Source organism: Dendrobium catenatum, unplaced genomic scaffold (genome assembly GCF_001605985.2).
Source record: "Dendrobium catenatum unplaced genomic scaffold, ASM160598v2 fragScaff_scaffold_1434, whole genome shotgun sequence".
Lineage (NCBI taxonomy): Eukaryota > Viridiplantae > Streptophyta > Magnoliopsida > Asparagales > Orchidaceae > Dendrobium > Dendrobium catenatum.
This window is the reverse complement of record NW_021319896.1, coordinates 54,901-78,403: the sequence shown is the minus strand read 5'-3', so window position 1 is coordinate 78,403 and position 23,503 is coordinate 54,901. Positions and strand designations below refer to the sequence as shown.

Genomic DNA, 23,503 nt, shown 5'->3' with positions numbered 1-23,503 from the left:
CTTATGTCGATTGAAAATTTCGACTCGATATCTTTATAAATTATAGTCTTAACATCATTGGAAATCTTGCTAAAATAAACCTAATATGTCTCAAGTAAAATTAACATCACGGAAAATCTTGTTAAAATGAACCTAATCTACCTCTAATAAAGTTGATCTCGAATCTTGTTAATCACTTGCATGTTATAGTGGCTCACAGGGAAGGGTGACTTTTCTCGCGCAATTCTTCCTATGAGACATGATTGAAGGCTAAAATGAATCTCATCCTAAACCAAATAACTTTACCTAAGATTTTCACTATTGTTTGGTACATGTTACCGATGAGAGATCTACATTGATCGGAGAATGTGTCATTTGCCAAAGAAATTATTGTATTCCATATGGTCATTGAAAGGCGGTGATGATTTTGTCAGTTTTCTTCTTTTGAAGTAATTTAAGCGCATTTAAAATCTACAAAAAATAGTTCATGTGATAGGAAGTTGTCAAGTTAAAAAAAAAAAATCATGAAACTTTCAGAAATTTAATGAAATACTTTCTTATTGTTATGGTTTGTTTGTTTATATTTTTTTTAATGTATAGGGCATAGGTATGTTGATTGAAGGAATATTTGGTGCTGTGGCTGGTTCTACTTCTTTAGTGTAAGCCTTTCATGATCATTTAATATTGGATTTTTGCTTATTTATTTTCCATGTTGATTTGAGATTATTAGGATATTTAGGTGAGTTGCATTTGCTTTTTGACATATAGAATCATCTTTTTCTATTGTTTTGTTTCATTGGTTAAAGTCTTTAGAATTTAGGGTTTAGAAAACATGAAGGAGCAAAGAGTTGAACTATATAATCTCTCTCTTTCTCTAATAATTGTTCTTCATTCTTCCCTCGTTACTTCTCTTCTTCTTCACCATTGTTGATGAATCATCGATGATCAAATTTTCAATGATGCGGGAGCAAGTGAATCGTACAAATATTTCCAATTTTAGGAGAGATTTATCATGCTTGAAAAAATAACCAAAATCCTACAAAAGAAATCTTAAATGTAAACTAACGTATTTCCTATCACCACTAGTTGAGTGATAGATTAGCCCTCACATATAATACATCCAAATCACATGTTCATGGAAATTTTTCAATAAACTTAAAAGGAGATAGAGTTTTCCCCAATTCAACTTCAATTTTGAGGATTTTTATCCAAATGACATAAATATATAAAAAAGGAAAATTTCTTGAAACTCAAATTTATTATATGTTTAGGATTGAGTTCCTAATTTTAGAAAAAAAAAATTGATTGAAATTTATTAAAATTAAATGGAAATACTAATCTACTAGTAAAATGATGATGATTATTATTATTTAATTCTAGGGATCATTATTTAGAAGTGAATAACTTTTTGTGACTTTTAATTCTTGTTGGAAACCTTCAATATGTTAGGAACCAAGTGAACTTAACTTCAAGGGCATTTGATGCCAGTAGGTGGCACGATCATTTTATATCAATTAACATTTCCCTAACCCTATTATATGATTTCAATATCACATATTAAAGACATGACACATATTAATGTGATTAGCACCTAATGACCTCATGAGTTATTGAATTATTTCTCCGAACTATTATTAACTTGTAATGATCTACATAATTTATATTTATTGCCTATATTATGCATACACTTAATTAAATATCTAAACTACTTTGACTAACTTTGACCTAACGACATGTGCATATTGATTTTGAAACACTTTTTTGATCATGCATTATGTTACTCTGAACAAAATCTTATATTCTTCATGATTTTAATTGTTAGAGGATATACAACTAGTTCTTACACAACTTTGGATCATATTTTACTCATCTAAGGCCGACATATCCCTTTGGATTTGTGGCATGTAGGGTCAAGAAGTTTTGTTCTGTGATTCATCGACATTTCTCATAATTTATTAGTCATTTTACTAAATATTTATTTTCAGAAAATTTAAAAGTAGTTAAATGTAGTTTAATAAATTATTATATTGAGAAAAGTAAAGATATCCATCATTCAAATATTTAAATAATAATACTTAGCTTAAATAAATTGAAATTCATATTATGCAGCAGTTCATATCACAAAGCAGGTCATATCACATATCTCGGTTCCAGACATAACCTCAAAAGTATTATGGCCCATTATAACTCACTTTTATGTTTATAGCATCAGAATATGACTTATAGCCACCAGAACATGCTTTATATGCACCAGAATATTTCTCGACACATACGAAATCTCAAATGATTCTGCCCCTTAGATATACTAGTAATCATAATTCAATTATATATACATATATTTTAAAACATTATATCAATTAAAGTAAATTTGAACATGTGTCAGAATTGCATAATTGTCTATAACGATAGATAGCAGAAATTTCTACTTAATAAAATTTCACAGTTTCAAAATATAACCAAATTACATAGGATTGACTTAGCACATATATGAGTTATTTGTTTCCTTGGTCACATTGAACAATTTATAATAAAAGTTGTTTATGGCCATATTACTTAATTCAAATGGACTTTTATAGAGCTGAGATCGATTAAAAACCTTCAACATTTCTTTGGTGAGATATGATATATTTTAAAAAATAAACAGATCGGCTAATGGCTAAAGGTTTGTTCATTCAAAATAGTAGGAAACTAACTATGAAGCACTAAAATATGGTTTCATTAATATGAAATGCCATTAATAATCATATAGGTGTTCAATTACAAAATATCTTTCATGCATATATGATCGAAACTAAATACAAAGGCCCGTGTTAGACAATTGCCTAGATAACCACATATGGAGACAAAACCACTCAATAAAGTCGCAAAGTTACTTGGTAACTCTCACCCACCCTTTACTTATGCAAGAATTTAAATTTAAACACATAACTTTAATGGTTAAGTTAAATTAAGAACCATATGGGAAAAATAGTAAATGTCATGATAATATACATGTGCAAGATGACCAATGGCAAGATTATCAATGAAGCTTTACGTATATGACAAGGGTTCAATTGTATACTCACAACTTAACATGAACATTTTATCGCAATAGATAATCCGCCCATGAATGCTTTTATGGTCAATCCATATGCTCTATGATTAACTTTAGTAATATAAAAGAAGTTGAAAATAACCTAATAATAAACATGAGTATTTTCTCCTTCATTACATAGTGCTTGGTATAATTTGTTCATTTTCTTTCATTTTATTCATTCATGTGAATTAACACTCATAATGTAAGCAATTTAGCGGATCCATCATTCTAGAATCCTTGTTATGTCTTGTATCTTATTTAGACTATTATCTCAGTGATCACTCCTTATACTCAAAAGATTATGGATTCTACATACTCATGATTCTCTAACTCTTTTAATCAAGCAATGATATGAACTACTCAACTTATTTTTCTCACATATAAGCATATATTAATAAATTGTTAGGCTTATAAGCTCTCAACCTAACTTGAACTACTCAATTACACATCAATAGTTTAGAAATCAAATAAATGATTAAAATTTTAATAGAATAAGTGTTACAATATACCACCTTAAGAAAATCATACTTAAAATTTATCCATGCTTTCACTGCACCGTCGAATAAATTTGACACCAATTTTAATGATACATTAAACATGCACACCACTGCTTTTGTTATTACTAAAGCAAAAAGGAAGAACCAAAGTTATAATCATTAACTAAGACTATATTATTCCATAAATTGGAATCTAATTTTCTTGTAAATATGAAGAGATATATGATAAAATGGCAAAATTTAAGTTATAGTAGATTATTGTGAATATATAAAGATATTAAAAGAGAATTAGGAAGTAAGGAGTACATAGCCTTTGAAGGTTTGCTTCCACTTGAATTTTTACTCCATGGCAATACCTTATTAATCATTAGAATTAAATTTTGTTATTTCTTATTCTCAAATAAGCTTGTGAGATATTGAAAAGAAGACAAGTTCTTAAATAGATACATGCTATTGCCATACACATTGTATGGATCATAATAACCAAATGTAAAATTTCTTTTCTTATGACGTGATCTTATAGCCAAACATTTTACTTAAAAAATATTGCTTTCCTTCCTAACACAACTAGAGTAATATTTAGTGAGTGTTATACATATAATATTTTTTAGAGTTGAGAGATATAGAAGATTAATTAAAGAGTACGTGATGAATGCATTTTGTTATCTCTTTATCATTTGTATATATCATGCTACTTAACATAAATTTTTTTCACCTTGTCATAAGCCCCATGCTTACAACATAAATATGTTGAGATATAAATAAAGATGTGCATTTGAAATGGTGTATTATTACAAAGAAATTTGAGGCCCTGAATTAAGCTTAATAAACACACACACAACCATTGATGATGAGGGAAAACAACTCAAACTTGGAAAGCATTAGTTATTATGTTGGCTCCCTCGATAGGGTATGTTTCAATATCCTTGCATAAATGCTAAGTGACATTCTACTATAAAGAGGATATGCCTCTATTATTTTTTATCTCCTTCTTTCTCAAGATAGAGAAATAACACTTGTCATGCATGTAAGATGTATATTATATTTCTTCATAGCATTAACACTAACCTTTAATTCTTTAAATACTCTTTTCTTCAACAATCAACATGCACCCTCTTTAATATTAAATGCATGCTCAACCCTTCCCCCTAACACACTTAATAAGGTAAACCTAAAAATTATCTAAAAATATTATTAACCATTTTTTTATCATATGTATTATAATATAAGATCAAGAAAAAAAATATTCATTCACTTATTATGATCTCTAAAGACTTAATCACTAGAAAAACCTTGATCCCACAATACTATAACTTCTATGGAAGGAATATAAATATTATGCTTATCCCTTTGTTTGGGCCTCTTCAAGCGAGAGCTTCACATATCACCACTATTTCAAAAACTAATTTTAGAATCAAAGGATAATTGTTAAAGCAAATTTAAATTTCTTTATAATATTCAACTTTAGTATACAATCATTTAAGTGTGATGACTCATTTTTGCAACATTTGATAAACCTACACACTTACTTGTCAATTTATCATCTCTTTAATAGAAAATTCATGGATTTTTCTAGCCACACTTAAACAATGAGGACACACTTTTCCCAAAAAGACATGATATTATTTTTGTACTTCCTTCAAACATGTGTAGGAAAAGGAAGGCTATACAATAAACCATATAACCCTCACAAGACTTCTTTATTGGGTCCCACCTGCCAAGGCTAGCTATATAATAACTTAAACTATTTTTTTCCTAATTCCTAAATTTTTGGATGGGTGAGCACTTTGGCGTTGGGATGGGTGGAGCCATGGCATTGAGCTCTTAGATTTTTTTGGAATTTAAGGGAGCACTGTGACGTTGAGCCTAAAGCACCATGGCGCTAGGTCTGAAAGCTTATTTTGTTAATAAAAAATATCTTAAACCATTGTATAATAACATTAAGCCACACCATTCCTTCCCATATTTCATTCTTTATCCAGGCGAGAAAAGAGAGAGAAAGGGAGGAAAATAAGAGATAGACGAAAGAAAGAGAAGTGATAAAGTGGGTTTGAACCAGTATATTATATCACTCCAATTGGAAAAAATATTCTGATCATGATAGGTAATCCTGATCATACTTCTATTTTCAGTGATTTCTCGTTATACATATTTTCTTCCCCTTAAAATTAATAAAAAAAACAATATCTCTAACTTTTAATATGTAGTAGATATCATTCCCATGAGTATTTTGATTGATTTTTATTAAAATTTCACCAATTTATTTTGGCACAATGCCATTTTATTTAAAATAAGTAGTATAATACTCATCACAAAATGATAAGGAGTCAATATAGTGCATCTGGATATGACATATACGATATGCATACATTTATTATTCCATAGTCAAATATATATTATTGGCATACTACAAGCATCCTAATGAGTATAATGATAGTTGCATTGAGTGTATATGATTTTTACTTTTATGCACTATATGATATGAAAATTTATAAAAATAAGAAAAGCTAGTTGGAAATGATTGATTGATTCAGGTTGACTGGAGACATATGACCCTATATAAGAGAGTAGGCCCGACAAACCTTCCGGTAAATAAGATTCATTATGTGATATTCACTTATATAAAAATGGATGTAAAATTGACTAATATGATATGATACACCAACGGACATGAAGTGATAATTTCTTAAATGAATGCCATCTAACTTGTGATATGAGATTGATTCTTGAAATGTGACTTAGATAATTAAGACTATTTACTGTAGGGTTGGCCTATAAGACTGACATAAGAAAAACATCACGAGTAGCCAAATATCCTTTCTTATGTATATGAAATAGACATACATGAATTGCATAAAGCGACATGATATAATATGATATGCACATAATATAAAATATGACTGATGCATATAGATAATAAGACTGATATGAAGATATATGATATACATAACATATTGCCATGTATATGCTACATTTATACATTATATAGTACGTAAGATACATATCTTGATATTCTACGACATTCATTAGATATAGATGTTTACTTGCTTTATATCAGATGAATATTAATGTACATGAAATGACATATATATTGAAATAAAGTAGAATATGTTAACATGTGTATATTTATAACAAACCTACTATGTTGTAATTTGACATGGGTATAGGAATGACAGAAAATACTGATCATTCATATGCCATTGATTATTTATTATGAATGATATTGCTTATATTATTTTCATTGCTCCTATGAAATGACATTATTCATATTAATTCTCATTTATTCTTGTTGTTATATGTTTAAACTGATATGGATTGAATAATTACATGCATATTATGTATATTGTTATACATTGATTGTAGTTGTAGTTTCTGATAACCTATTGAGCAATTATTACACTATGCGATTTTCACATATTTTTAGGAAGATGTCAAGATCTAGCAGAGTGAGACATATTGAGATTTTTAAATTTTGTTTTATTTTCTACATTTTTTTTTTTTGTAGTTAGTAGTGTAGTGGGATAGAGTGATGTACTTAGTAATCTTTTGGATATTATAAATTGAATTTTGATAACTAAATATATAAATGTTTTGATGTGTATCATTTATAGTTGCTTCCATTGGACCTATTTATATTGATGAATTATTAGAAGCTCTCACAGATTAATCAAGAAATGAAATGCATAATTCTTCGAAACTCAGTTAAAGCCCTCGTTTGATGTTGGGCCTATCATCAATGCTTTTTTAAAGTAAAATATATACCATCACATTGAAATAAAGAAGAATTTCAAAATTTTAAAGATAGAATAAATGTTCCTAATGAAAATGATCAAAATAAGGAAAAAAAATACAACTATAAGATAGAGTAAATGCAATGACATATGGGCTTAGCTATCGATAATCAAAGAGAGGATTTTGTAATGATCATTGCCCATTAATTCTGAAGTTTCTTTATCTTTAAAAGCCACATCTCATCATTTAGTTTCTAAAAAACAACCAACGAGATAATGCCCTGGCATGTATGTTTGTTAATGTATTTATATACTAGCTTGGCTGATATTTATAATAAGTTATTGAATGATAATTGAAAAACTCTTATTTTCATGCAACAATGAACTAAAATTTTGAGAACCTACTTGGTTTCCTCTATAGAATATTAAGCCCTTTATAGCTCTTTGAAACATACTTAAAATTTAAGGGTGTTAATATTTGGCATGACCCGAAAATCGACTCGAATCCAACCCAAAAATTTCTAGTTAGGGTCAACCCGGACCCGAAACAGGTTGGGTTTGGGTTCAAATAAACTCATTTCAAAAATTGGGTTGGGTTCGGGTTGATTCATGTGGGCTCCAAAAATTCGTGCCCCGGCCTCCCCTGCGTAGGAGAGTTTTAATGATGTTCCAGGTCAAATTTTCAGAAGACATATTAACTTTGGGATAAAACACTACCCAGAGATTTCGCCCTCATTTTGTGAGAACGTTAAAATCTGGTTCTAGGTTTCCCATAGGCGCAAGCACCTATGGTTAATTACCCCTCTCGATCACGAGAGAGCACTTTCGATTAAGGCTAGTCATTAAGGAGGTACGAAATACCTAGCATATAGTAGCAATATATGAAATTGGAATTATAAATTCATTATTTTTATACTTAAAGCGAATGGTAGGGGGAATGATGATGAGCCTGATCAAGATCCCATGGTTCCGTCATCCTGGGCCATCGTGGTCCCTAGTCTACTTAGTGAGAGGAGGTAGTCGACCCAACCTGACAGAAGGATCCTTGTCGGCAGCCATGGGTTGCTTCGTCCAAGGTTACCTTGTATACTTAGGGTGGATGCTTATTTAAGGAGACAAATTTTAGTCAACCTTAGCTAACAGAAAGCTTTATGCCTTATTGAGTGCACCCTATGATTCATTACTCAAGGGCTTTTAACCATTGGAGAACATACGGACTTTGACCATAACCGTAATATAGTGGTGCTATTTTGTAGCAAAACCACCCGGTCAGAGGGCACATGCCACGTCCCCACTGGCGAGAAATCATTTGAGAATGAATCACAGTGATACATTCGATTAGACATTTTACTCTTTGCGGACTTAAGTTATTCTGAAATTTATCATCCTTAACAAACGTTTGCAGATGATGGATGGATTTTTGCTTTAAGTTTTGAATAATAAATTTTATTTGAATATTATAAAATTTATTGAGATTTTGTTCCAAATATGATTTAATTTTGAAATTTGGGGGTATTTTAAATGTTTGAGATCCCCTCAGGTTGATATAGACAATTAAACACGGCCATCATCGGGGTGAATTTGGAGTCATTTGCAAATTTTTGTATTTTGTAGAAATTTGAGGGCATTTGGAATAATTGATCCCCTCCGGTTGATATAAACATTCAACACGGTCATCATCGGGGATGAATTTTGGCATTTGAAAATATTTGTATTTCATAAGCATTTGGAAATATTTGAAGGTGTAGAATCCCCTCCAGTTGATATAAATATTCAACACGGCCATCATCGGGGCGAATTTGGAGTTGTTTGAAAATAGTTTTATTTTATCAGCATTTGGAGGCATTTGAAGGTGAAGAGTCCCCTCCGGTTGATATAGACATTCAACGCGGCCATCATCGGGGATTTATATAGCATGTATATTAAGCTTTTAAAATTTAATACGCATGCTTATAGATGTGGTGAATTGCTTCTCAAGACGGTAGCACTCTTATTGGGATAGTCGCTTGCTTCCCAAGGCTGCTACACTCATCTTAGAGGTGTTGACACCCTGCTCGGTGCATCATATTAAAATTTGGAATTATTTTTGAATGCAGAAGAGGGGTCATTAAACTCCTTCTGTCCGCTTGTAAAAGTGGTGCGGATCCGGTGGCGTTTTGATTATTTATTTATTTTAGTATAGCCTTCAATATAGTGTGCCTTTCAAATGTACTTTGAATTTCATGAATGAGCATTTTCATATGTCTTCCTTAACAATCTTGTTGAAAAAGTTCACCTCCTTTGGCGCTGGGTAGTGTTTTATCCCAAAGTTCATCTGCCTTCTGAAAATTTGACCCGGAATATCGTTAAAACTCTCATACGTAGGGGAGGCCGGGGCACGAATTTTTGGAGCCCACACTATCAAACCCCTATTCCTTGAAAATAAGATCCAAACTTTAACAAGACAATAATATTCTTTCATTTCTTAGTCCATCAAATATATATCATATTTAAAACTACCAACTTGAAATACATAAAGGGAGGGAAAAGGAGAGTGGGGGCCAACCACAAGAGTGACTAGGAGAGAGATTGAGGTAACTATCAAGTAACCACCACCTCCATTTACTTTGACTCACCAATTATACATGAATAATGCTTATTTGATTTCATTTATTAAAATAAATATTTTCAGCTTGATAAACACTCATTCCCTCAATAGTTGAAAACCTAAACTTTAAGTGATTGATTAAAGGGCCATACAATCTTCAAAATTTGCATGTTTATATTCAAATCTAGCAGCTTGGTGAGACAAATCCAACAAATTCAAGATCATTTGATTTTTATGACATTAAGATACCAAAATGTTGAATTAATAATCTATTATCAAATAATTTAATATGAGTTGTGAGATAGAATGTTATGAATTTTGGTTGAATTTATTGAAATGTCACTCTTAAAAAATTACAAGTACACCCATATTCCTCATATAAAGGAGACTTGAACTTGAATAGTTTGGAGATTTGAAGAGAACTATAGCTCTACTAGAGATTTGACATTGATAATCACCATCACTAGTGACTATTGCCTCCTTATTGATATCATTTAACCACCATCAACCAAATGCTATCATTTGACCCAGTTGCCTAATCACCGTCATTTGGTCACTTCACTTAAATACTATCATTTCATCGTCATTGCCTAACCATTATCGTTTGACCACTATTGCTCATCTGACCCAACCCATTCATCATCAATTGATCACAATTATCAAACTGCTTTCACATCATCATCACGACCACCTATTGCCACCTGCTCACCATCGTCTGATCAATACTACTCAACTATCTCATCTCCAATATTCTCTCTCACATTAATAGAAAGATAAACTTATATTATATATTTGTAATCCTGTCATCTCCACTCGAGGGGATGTCAAACACTATGATTTTTCTCTCTTATTTTTGAGTTTTGCATATTAAAGTTTTGATATAAATTATTTTTTTTTTCTATGTATTTGATTATCATGAAAAACTAGGACATATATTTTTTCTCTTTATAATTATGATTTACATATTCCATTTTTTGCTTGAATTTATTAATAAATTCAAATCAGAACTCTAAAAAAAAAGCCTTTAAATTGTAATTAAATTCAAGTTAATGATATAGTTTTTCATTGGTGGGGATTTACCTATTTCGGAAATATTCCTAAAATTTGAAAATTTTCAATTGCCCCCTAAACTAACCGCCAATAAACTCGAATGCCACCAAATTCCCTCCTCCATCAATTAATTGCTTGAGCGCGCACTTTCTCTTCACATCTCTTCGCTTCCTCTTTCCTACCGTCTCTCTGTACCTATCGATCACTTCGGATTCTACAGCAGAATCGAACCTCCTTGGTTCGTCTCTTCATATCCTTTTCAAGTGGTTCAAATTTTCTTCTAAAAAAATTAGGGTTTTACTTTGTTTTTTTGTTACTTTTTTTTCAAGATCTAGGGTTTCTCTGAGGGCTGTGGGTTGGGATTTTGGTTCTATTGTCTGAATATAATGGTTCCAGGTGGAAGATGGCGGGCAAGGGTGGGAAGGGCCTCGTTGCTGCTAAGACGACCGCGGCATCCAAGGATAAGGACAAAAGGAAGCCGGTTTCACGCTCTTCTCGTGCCGGACTCCAGGTTTAGATACCTACTTTGTCTCAGCCACTTCTCTGTCATCCTTTTCTTTTATTTGCAAAAAAAATCTATCTTTTACATTACTGGTAACGCTCTGTCTGGTTTTTTTTTCGAGCTTCTCGAGCTCGTTCGCGTTTATCTTTTTGGCGAAGCGTGATTCTGGCTATGCCAGTAAGTTTGTGGTCTGTTGCTCGGGCCTGGACGGCCCTGCGAAGCATTTGGCGTTATGTACTCAAGAAAAGAACGATTTTTGCCTATGCCCCTGTTTTTTTGTATTCAAACTCAGAACGACGCTTCCACTTTCCCACGTTTATAGTTAGTATTTGAGATAATTCAGAAAATAATCTTAATTTTGACTTAAGGTTAAATTCATAAATTTTATGTGATTCGATGTATGCTATAGAGCAGATTTTCTATATACATTCAATTACCTTTGAAAGGGATGCGAATTCCATTTTGAATTTGTAAAACTATTTAAAGATGTTGAATTTAGATCTCGGGCAACTTATTTTAATGTTTTTGAACCCTGAAGTTGCAGCTTGTCGTGTTTATCATATTCGGTATGCAAGCAAGGCTTATTTTGATGTGGTGATAAGATTTTGTTTTGGTGTTTTTTAATAAGATTTTATTTTTTAGAATTTTCTTTTCCAATTTAGAAAACCACTTTTTAGTATGGTTCATTTTGTGATTTAATTACTTATTTTTTTGGCAATCTAAATTTGAAAACTCGCTGATTCTAATTGTTTTGTTTTGGTTGTTCTTAGCCTAGAGGAAGGGAAACAGATTCTGTAGCAAAACTTACTTTTCTTTACAACAAGCTTGAACAATGATCCTTTAAATATTATGGTCAAATGCAAACTCAAATAATTATTTTCTTTTGATTATTGCCACATCTCTGTTTTGTTATAACTTTCTTGCTTTTTAAGAAATTTGTGTGTTGAGATGTTATAACAACCTATCTGTTAGACTTAGGTGCTGTTTGGTAGCAGGATTTAGGTTGGATTTTAGGCGAATTTAAGCTAAATCCAGCCAAACAGCCTAAAATGCAAAGCCAAATCTCACGGTAAATGAAAGCTGCAATTGATGGAAAATTCTACATTTTTTTGTGGAAAATCCCAGATTTCCGAAATCCTCTTGCTCAGTAGATTTAAACGAAAGCGGTGCTATTTGCCTCATCTCCACACCCTCACCTCTTCAAAATTGTCAAACAGTCGCACTGGTTTTAACATGATTTATAATGAATGTTACCAAACAATTTTTAACATGATTTATCATGAATATTACCAAACAGTTTTCATAAATTTACAATAGTTTAAAAAAAATTGCAAATGGACTTGGGCTTTGTTTGGATGGTTTTCTTACTACTTTGTGTAGCTGTTTTTTAATATAAAAAAATCTTGAAAGTTGTTCCAAACAAAACTTTAAAACTGACCCAAAGTAAGTTGCTTTGAATTGTTTCTGTCATTAACTTTTTATGTTTATTGCCAGTTCCCAGTTGGTCGAATTCACCGGCAGCTAAAATCAAGAATTGCAGCCAATGGTCGTGTCGGTGCAACAGCAGCAGTGTACTCTGCAGCCATCCTTGAATACCTTACTGCTGAGGTTTTGGAGTTGGCTGGGAATGCCAGTAAGGACTTGAAGGTTAAGCGAATCACTCCTCGCCACCTGCAACTGGCTATTCGCGGTGATGAGGAGCTTGATACTCTCATCAAGGGAACCATTGCAGGTGGTGGAGTCATTCCCCATATTCACAAGTCCCTGATCAACAAGTCTACTAAGGAATGAACATAGTTTCGTATGCTTTGTTTTGCTTATATGTTTTGCTTTGGATTTCTGGACCGTTAACATAGATTGAAACAGTTATGTTATGTATTCTGACTTGTTATGTCTTGGTTGGTTCTCCTTGTTAGTTTTATGTGTTAGTTGTAGAAAAGATGTGGATTCATGGTTTTTCATGTTGTTGTGAACGATATCTTGTTCTTCTTTGCCCATCATGTTTTGTTTTGGCTTTCTAACTTTGTTTATACTTTTCTTGCTGCTGAGACATCAAATTCATAATAAGCAGGTGGGTACCAGTAGTAGGATCCATCCTGCTTGTTTGCTAGTGCTGAATGGGATTATTACAGTTAGTTTTGGATGGCAAGAATATATAGAGAAAATTAATGAATTCATGATTTAATCAGTTTTTTTACAAGTTAATGAAAAGATTTAATGATTTTTTTAGGAGTATGGTGGTTAATTTAAATTAGGAATTGGAGCACAGTGTTAAAAAAATTCAAAAAGAAGCAAATTAGTTAAATAGAATGGTGCATTCACCTTAATTAGTCAATTTAAATTCTAAAATTATTATAGCAATGTGTTAACTAACTTGGTGTATTCAATGTAATGTGTTAAATAGAATGTTGCATTTCATTGAATGTGTCAATTTGTTTGGCTTATTTTAAATATGTTAAATAGTGTCATGCATTAAATGGAATGCTCTATTTTGTTTGGTTAGTTTACTTAGCTTATTTTAAATATGTTAAATAATTTGATGCATTCAATAGAATGTGTTATTTTGTTTGATTAATTTGTTTTTTATAATTTTTTTAAAACTTTACTCTTATTCCTAATTTAAATTAACCATCTTGCTTGTTTTTATAAAAAATTGAAGGCCAAATGATTTTAAAAAAAACTTAATTTTTTTTAGTGATAAGCATGCATACATTTAAATTCTTATATATGTACCTATCTAATACTTATAGTTTTGTATTTATTTATATATTATTTAAATGTCTAATTTATATTAAATAAAATATATTTTATTAGAAATACATTACTATTAATTATATTTTTGATATTATTTAAAAAAAAATGAATGTCACAAAAAAATATAAAAGTTTAATTACTAGATAAATACATAAGAAGTTATTGTAAAATTATTTGTTATATAGTAATTTTGTCAAATGGAACAACCCAAATAATAAACCCTAAACCCAATCCAATCAAAGGGAACAAACTGAATCAAACATAATGGTCACAGAAATACATGAAATTACACAGTAATTGCATTAGCCGAATGCATATAACAGCTCTCTTGTGTGTTTGCTCACCTAATAAATTTCCAACAAATGCAACATTCATTTATAAAGAACTTTACATAGACCCATCAGCTTATCATAACAAATGATCTGAGACCCCTCTGCATAACTAACTCTCTTTAACGGTCAAGATCAGAGAATCCAGCATTTGCAGTGACGTGAATCTGGAGGGCCCTCAAACCACTTGTCCCAGGTTGGGTTTACAGGTCCATGCGTTCTGCAAGAGAATATATATGTAATAATTGAGCAAAGTAGAGAAGCTATGAGGGGAAATTATTGGGTTCGGACACTTGACGCCATCCATAATCTAATGAATATGTGCCATATCACCTCCTACTTGGTACTGCTCAGTACCGTGCTTGGTACTAAGCAGCACTAAGTAGTACCGAACTCGGTACTGGATGATGTGGCTGCACCTGATTCGTCTCCGAACAATAAGTTGCGTCCGGTGTACGAACCTAATAATTTCCCAGCTATGAGAGCTACAAGATTTGAAAAGAATAACGTTGAGATTTTACATTGGTAGAAGAGGGTCAGCATGGCTTTCTATCTTCTGCAACAATCTGGCAATACATAGAGCAAATGGAAAATTTAGTTCAATGCTTTGGTGTACATTAGAAATTGGAACCCTTTAAAAAGGTGGAAGTTGTAGGCCTTAATACTCTTGTAGTGATGCTGATACTTTCTCAGTTCTCTCGAGCTCCTCTACCTCTTCCTGTCCATCATGAGAATTTCATATAGAAATTAGTAAAATAAAGGTTTTGTTTGGGACGGCTTTTTCACTACTTCTTAAATCAATTTTTTAATAAAAAATTAAAAAAAAATGTACTAAAAAGCTGGTTTAAGAAGCAATAAATAAACCGTCCCAAATGAAGCCAAAATGTGCATCAATAACATATTCAGTTATATTACTCAAACGTACCAGAGAATCTGAAGTTCAGATTAGTGTAAAGTAAGAGTTTAAGAGTGTCATCCTGGGTATTAGATATGATGATTAATGTTTTGCTAAATGTTACCGTTATAGCTTAATCATGACTAATTGGTGTTAGCTTAATGAGTTAAACTTTAATTACTTTTATTAAATGGTTCTTCATAGCAAGAAAACAAAAGAAATCCATATTATACTAACATCTCGTGCTTCTTATTTTTAACTAATCCCTCCTTACCTCAGCCATTGCCAGTCATGCATTCAACCTTCTTCTCCGCATTTTCATGTAACTTTGATGAATCAGAAGGCTGAGAACAGTCTAGAATAGGAAAAAACTACAATAAAACATTTAAAAACATTTTCTTTAGGCCAAAAAGTATACATATTTAACTTTCTTTTAATGGTTTGTGCTCAGTAATTTAATCAAACCTTGTCATGAACAAAATTAGACTATCACATAGCTTGTATGAATCATAGCTTTCAAAAGTTAATATAGAATACCAACTCTTGTAAAGTTCACAGTTTTCAAAATAACTTCAAGTTCTTGTCTCTTTGCGTTTTTCTTTTCCTTTCTAAATATGGTTTGAGTCCCATAGGAAATGACTATAATCATCAAGAAACTCGACCAAGTAATTTCAAACTCAAGTTGAAAAAAATTGTTAAAGCATGTGAGAGTAGATTTAGTTTCACATTGGGTTGATGTAAAATATAGTGTAGAAATACCACACAACTATAAGTATAAACGTTTAGGACGAAAATGTGTTCGATCAATTGCATATCTAGCCCAACTTTGATCCCCCTTGTAGTTTACACTCCAACAAAATTTTCATAAATCTATACATATATATCCTAAAAGCCTTGCACGTTAATATTTTCAACAATAGACTTAATAATTATTTGGGTTGAATTCTACATCAAAGGGAACAACTAAGGGTGTTTTGTTAAGGCACATGGGCTTTGGGTTTAATTCTACATCGGAAAGTAAGAAAATATGTTGGTGTAAAAATAATAAGTGGTTGGCTCTCAATCTATAGACTTAATAATTATTTGGGTTGAAAATATGTTATACCATTGATGTTTTTAGCTCAACTACAAAGGCACTTTGGTTTCATACTGGGTGATGGGACATCAATGTATGGAAATTTTATCATAAAAGGGGATGTAGATCGACCGCCACGATTAAGTCATTATATTATTAGTTGTTATGTGTGTTGTATGTGATTTAATTTAGTTTGTGAACTTTTCCTTAATGTTATGTTGTAAGCCCAAGGGCATTTGAGAACTTTTCCTTAATGTTATGTTGCTATTTGTGGATTGCTTTTCTTACTTGTTTGAAGCTTGTTTTAAGCATCCCCATGATTAATAGCTTGATGATTTTAAATTTAACTTATGTTTAATTTCATAGTGCAAGTCTTCACATGCTAGTCCTATATCACAAGGACTGCAAACGAACCAAGACGAGCCAAGTATGTTCGTGTTGATATTTGAGTTCGTTTATTCTCATCTTGTTAAAGTTCGGTTCGAGTTTGATTCGAGCATTTTTGTTTGTGTTCAAGCTTGTTTCATTTAAATTAATGGATGTTCATGTTCGATTCATTTCGTACTTATCGAGCTTTAAACAAATGAGCCTTATTGAGCTATAAACAAGCTCTATTTCTAGATGTACATTAACTTAACAAACGAGCCTTATCGAGCTATAAACGAGCTCTACTTTTAGATGTACATTAACTTAACAAACGATCATTATCAAGCCTTCTAACTAACAACTACAAATCTTGTTCGTGAACATATCTAGCGAAGTTTTTTAAACTATCGAACAAGCTTGTTCACGAACATATCTAATGCGTATTCTTGAGCTATCAAATGAGCCCGTCCATGAACATATCTAATTAGTATTTTCGAGCTACCAAATGAACTCGTTCATGAACAAACGATCTATGATTCATCTTATATTTGTTCAAAGAGCAGGTTGTTCGTAATTTTAGGTGGATGCTGGAATTAAAAATAAATTATTAAATGATTTTAGATGAGATCAGTTAAAATAATAATTAAATTGTTAAATTAAACTATATATATATATATATATATTAAAACTCTAATATAGTTCTAATCGAGCTCTAATCAGGCTTATTAACAAACTTATTCACGAGCGTTAAACGATATTGATCATGAACATAAACAAACTGAACGCCAAGTTGTTCAAGCTCGTTTATTTAGCTGTCGAGTATTTATTAAAAGTATTTAAACTCATTTGTTTACCTTATCAAACGAACATGGATAAGCTCTTATCGAGCCAATTCATGAGTAGCTCATCGAACGTTCGGTTCATTTGTAGCCCTACATACTACTTAAAAAAATGGTATCACTTATCAAAGCAAATGATTTGGTTGATAACAAGTGTAGTTCATACAATTTGTCTCTCCCATTGTTTTTGTCCCTATTCCACCACACTTCAACAAAGTTCAAGAGCAACTGAATTGTATGACAACCACATGATTGAATGTGCTGATGCATAATACTTGATGAAGCTTTTGCTTGAGGGGGAACGATAGACAATGTAGAGTGTTCTCACATGAGGGGGTATTGTTAAGGCAAGTGAGGCTTTGAGTTAGTTTTATATGAAAAAGTTGAAAAATATAATGTAGAAATACCAAATTATTAACCTTCAAACAGAAGCTCAAGGTTATAGATTTAAATGGGTTAAACCATTAGTATATCTAGCCCTATTATGAACCCCTTTTGATTTCACATTCCTCAATATATTTATCATAAGAATATCCACAAATTATAGAATACCAAATCTGTACTTTGTAGCATTTATTTATTCCTTTAAATATGATATGAACTCATAAAAAACGTGCCTGAAAGATGCAATATAATAAATCTCTTGAAAAATCATGCCCAAACTAAGGTTTACAATATTCTAGCAGGTTCTAGTTTCCAATCTAGAGAAGATTCTCAGCTTCAATATACTGTGGCAACCAAGGGTTTAGCCCTTTAGGGTTTGTTGTTTTGGCCTTGAGAGGGTCCAAAATGTGTTAGGGATGATGTATAATCCTTGGGAAGGGTTGAAATGGCTTGGTATTCAAATTCCATGTAATGAGAAAGTGATATGCCGAATTTTAACAAGTGGGCTTCAAGATTTTAATGTTTCAATTGCTAGGCATTCTGGGACTTGAAAATACTTGGATATGGAAGAGGAGTGTCTTAAGAATATTTCTAAGGATTTCATCGAATCCTAATGAGGTATGATGAGTCAAATGGAGGCTAAAATCCAACTAGGTCCTATTTAGTTTAGTTTGGCTGACGGCTATAGGAAAAGGTTTTGGATGGGATTTTATGGGGAGAATGCTAGGAAATGGGTATGAGATGGTGAGAGAATGGCTGTAGAATAGTTTTACCGTGTTTTTTTAAAGTTAATATATAATTGATTTGCTACTAACCAAAATAACAAGGTTAAAAAAATCACCGAACCTCTTCAAGTGAGAGACGACCACCAAATCTTCTATTCTTAGATGTAACTAAAATTCTTGTAAACACAACAACAACACTTTTCTTCCTTTTTTTTCCTAATGCTTATATAGTTCTAACTGTTAAAAGACGAGGATTTGAGAAGGAAAAGCTTATTCTTATTCATTACAATCTTCCTTATTTATAGATCTATACAAGATGTCATAATGCGGAAATAATAAATTGCAGATTTAATACACAAATAAGAAAATAAAATCTTTCCTAAAATCGTTCCCTCATTATGGCGTGATCCATGAGAGTATCCCACAAATTGATCTTTGTGTCCGTCGGATTCTTTGTACTAGGAACGGCTGGATTTCAACACTAACATTACATTTGAAATGCACATAAAAGGAGAAAAAAATGAGAGAGTGGGAGGTTGGCCACTCCATAGTACGATAGAGAGTGTAACTATCCATAACTACCCCTCTATCTTGCCTTGACCAACCGACCAACCAATCAAGCATGGGCCTATACTTAATTTGAATTTACTCATTCAATTAAATATGTGCACTTATGAAATTAATCATTCCCTCCAATATTTCAAAATCCAAAGTTAAAAATTTGAAAAGTTTGAATTTCCAAAGTTTATATTTTTAAAAACTTGGAATTTTTTACTTAAAATTTTCTAATTACTACAAACTCAAAATCATCATGATATAGTCTCTTATAGCATTTAATACATAAATAAAGATCAAAATAAAGTTATAATTAATAGGTTTGCTTATAGTCCTTAGTTCTTGCATCTTCCAACTTCCTTCTTGCTTTGGACTTTAATGGTTGGTCCATCTCTCTTTTGAAAGCTATCTGTGCCACATCATAAAATATTGCCAGTACTTTTTAATTTAAGGGGCCATTTAAAATTACTTTTATTTTTTAGTTTTTTCTTTTTATCGTTAATTTATTTCTATTGTAACATAAAGTAAAAAAACATGTTTGATATTTTATGTATTTATTATTTTTAAAAATAAAACTCCCAAAAACAATCACAAGCTCATCATTCAAAACACTAGTAATTACTAATTCTTCATGCAATCTCAGTCATCTTCTCCACAGAAATTCTAACCCCACCCAATTTGAAAGGGAAACCCACCGGTATCTCTAGGAGCCCGGGAAACCATTAGCTTCTCATCATTGTCAACCTAATTCATCAGCGCTTCAACATAACGTGCGAGCGCTCATGGCTGAGCAACCAATCAATGGACAGTGTTCTCTTTGAAGTCTATAAAGAAGGATTTGAAGGAAATCTTATCATGTGCCGACCATGATTGCGAGCGGGGAGATTTTGGACACTAGGGAAGGGTAAGGATGGAATTGAGGTGGACACTCAAGATTGCCAAGCTCGTTTTGTCAGCAGTGATCCAACTTGCATTGAGGGAGAAGGAAGGGAGTAGAAAGTAGTTTTTTTTTTTTAAATAGAGGAAAAAAGGAAGTTGGGAGTAAGGACAATTGGGTTGAATTTGAGGGAGAATAAAAAAATTTTTAAACTATTAAACATATTTTGGACTTATTTTTAATGCTTTTAAAATAAAATAAAATTTTAATAAATACATATAAAGTAAAGAAACATAGTTTATCCTCTTTTTTTTTTGTCAAAACAAAAATAAAAATAAATATTAAAAAAAGATACCAAATTCGGCCAATGCTTTTGATTATTATAGAAAAAACTAATAAAATTAGTTTCAAACAACTTAAAACTGCAAATTAAATGAAATAAATAATGTAAAACCATGAAATCCATGAATTATGAGTGCCACATATATACAACGCCTATCCGAACACACTTAGAATGAAATAAAAAAGGATAGGTAAAAAATGGCCATTTACGCTTAACAATTCTACAAACTCCCTCACTAATCTGTTTCAACCCAACTAAGCCACAATTATTTGTAATTCCCATCAATGCGCACCATCTTGTATGGGCTGATTTTACGAAAAAAAAAAAAATCACAAATCTCTCATGCATTGCACTATTTTAGATCAGCACCTGTTAAAACTGATCCATAAGAGCCACTTAATAATACTTCCAACTGAAATTTAGAAAGCTAGTACAAATCAAGGTTTTAAAATTTGGTTTTGGGCCCATCATAAAATTTTTAATTTCGATGTTTTTGATCAATTTGTCAGTAATAGTTGTAGTTACAGTTTTTTTTATTATAAAAATAAAAATATATATCTAAGGTATGAAAGAAAGAGGTTTATTTAATTGAGATTTGAGTTACAAAATGTAGAAATAAGAAATTTAGTGAGACTATAGTAATAGAATTTTAGTAAAATTTTGATGATTACTAAAGAGTTTTAGTAAAATTTTGTTTAACATCTATGAGTTTTATGTTGGGGGAACTTGCAGCGAAACAAACAAGAAATATAAAAGAAGCGGAAATAAAAGAACACCAGGATTTAACGTGAAAAAATCCGAAAGCAAAAAAAAAAAAACTTAGGAGCCTCACGATACCAAGAAATCCACTATAAAAATGCAAGAAAATAGTGCATATCTCGCTTCTCTCTAACTCTCTCTTTGTATCTCTACACCCTTATACAAGAGCAAACAAAGAGATACAATTGAAATAACCAAGAGACACAACCCTTAATGAACAACAAGAATAAAACTACCCAGCTGGCCTCCCAGCAATGCAGCGCCAAGTTTAAGCGCCGCGGCGCTCCCACTCTAATTCAGTCGGCACGACAGCGCCGCAGCTCTCTGCTTCCTTATTTTTTTTCACCAAACTATGCAGCGGCAAGGCGCTTGAGTACACAGTGCCCGGGTGCTTTACGAAAAAAAAAAGGTGTAAAGCACCTGAAACCAAGCAGGGAAGGACCCCCTGCAACCCCCTAGTAAGCACGATAAACTAAATTGAGGTCTGAGACAAAAATACAACTCGATTAATCAACACAATCAGATTCCACACAAAACTAACATTTTAGATGATTAATTAAATTAGTTTATGATTATGTATATTTTATATGTTTTGCGAAGGTTTTAGCAAGAAGATTAAAATAAGTTTTGTAAGAAAATAATTTTGAGCACTCTGCTAGCTGTGATTTTTATTGTTAACTAAATTACCAAACAACACACGATCCAACAATTTATCACCATCATCAAGCTCAAAATGTAGCAGAATATGTGAAAATGGTCTAACAATTAACATTATCATGGGCATTATCCTAAGATTATATATCCCATCCAATACTGAAATATAAATGTTAAATTCATAATAATTCTTATGAAACTTTTTTTAAATAACACATTATCTTATATTTTAAACCAGTTATATAATATCCTACCTTTTGAAGACATTTTTTATGCATTATTAAGCTTTGATATCACTTTTTTTTAGCTAATATATTATATTTCATAATAGGATCTCTTAAGGGCTAGGGCTTCCAATGCAAGTCTAATATAGGATGTAGAAAATGACGCAGTTCAGAAAAAAAAAAAAATGTAGGTCACACTCTTATAAACTATAACACTTATTCATTACCTTTGATGAAATTGAAAATGTGAAAATAAATAATTTATAGGAAAACCTAATGGCCCTCTGCTAGACATAATGACTAAATATTCATGATCAAGAAAGTCATGCAAACGATTTGAAATCCACATGCTTGCTAGAAGCAAGATTACACCAAATTTGATTACATCACTCTCAATCAAATAAGACAACTTAAAATAAGGAAGATAATAACAGAAAATGAATTCCTAAAAAATAACCTTCATACACGTCCAACTAGTCGTTATTCCAACTAAAGTATAATCAGATTCCCTTTTTAGAAATCTTCAAGTCTCTTACTTGAAAAAAGCAAGCATTCAACTAGAATATTATTCAAGAATCAATAGACCAATTTTTATGCGCCTAAGACAAATACTTTATTCCATGAATCATAAGAAAAAAAAAAGCGCCAACTTCTAGCTTGATACTGAATAAAGTGCCAATATTACCTCCTTTATTTAGGTAATTAGTGGTCTACACCTCAAAACCGTCCTATCGGAAAAATCACTTATTAGTGCTGTAATATCTTTCTAACAAGAGACAACGTTTACCCAAGTCAAACAAAAAACCATTCCTAAAATAAACAGTTTAGAGACCTTTTCAACCTTCATTAGTGTCAGCAATACCATCAATCAACAACAAAACACAACTAATTAAGCTAATTAAAAGCCAAAACGGGAACAAATAGAGCGATGGAAACTACCTCAAGAAATCGCGCTTCCTGCTCCAAATGCTTCAGCTCGGCCAAGATCCTGTGCTTTCCCCTCGCGTCCGCGGACCCCGGAGGGTTCATATCGCTCGCCGCCACCGCCGTCGACAAGGCGACCGTCCTCCCCTCTCCATTCGCCTTCATCCCAGCCTCTCCAAATCGCTGATTTTTCTTCCTCAAACCCGACGACAACCACAACGCGCGGTACACGAAATCCAGATTCCCCTATGTCGCTATAGGGGAAGCTATCCACCATTTATAAAACAAACGAGCATGCAGAGAGATAGAGAGAGCGACAGAGAGATTGGAGCCCGATGCGCCTCGAGAAGCTTTATTTAGAAACGGAAAGCGGAAAGG

At 32.0% G+C, this 23,503-nt stretch overlaps 2 protein-coding genes across 5 annotated transcripts; one reads left to right on the top strand and one right to left on the bottom strand.

Annotated features, from left to right (window-relative positions):
* The first annotated feature begins 10,998 nt into the window (after positions 1–10,998).
* LOC110097782 (histone H2A variant 1) lies at positions 10,999–13,419 on the top strand. 4 transcript variants are annotated; one of them, XM_020824345.2, is made up of 3 exons: positions 10,999–11,158; positions 11,317–11,431; positions 12,917–13,419. In XM_020824345.2, the coding sequence occupies exons 2-3, from the start codon at positions 11,324–11,326 to the stop codon at positions 13,211–13,213; spliced, it is 405 nt and encodes a 134-aa protein (XP_020680004.1). In that variant the 5' UTR covers positions 10,999–11,158; positions 11,317–11,323; the 3' UTR covers positions 13,214–13,419. The 4 variants fall into 4 exon arrangements, with proteins under 4 accessions (XP_020680004.1, XP_028555877.1, XP_028555876.1 ...); XM_028700044.1 differs by having other exon boundaries at positions 11,038–11,162; positions 11,316–11,431; XM_028700043.1 differs by having other exon boundaries at positions 11,054–11,186.
* A 987-nt stretch (positions 13,420–14,406) lies between these two features.
* Positions 14,407–23,503, bottom strand: LOC110097760 (guanine nucleotide-binding protein subunit gamma 1). Its single transcript, XM_020824307.2, has 4 exons — positions 23,141–23,503; positions 15,171–15,223; positions 15,027–15,071; positions 14,407–14,725 (listed from the first exon to the last, which is right to left on the bottom strand). Exons 1-4 carry the CDS (start codon positions 23,288–23,290, stop codon positions 14,641–14,643), a joined length of 333 nt encoding a protein of 110 aa, XP_020679966.1. The 5' UTR covers positions 23,291–23,503; the 3' UTR covers positions 14,407–14,640.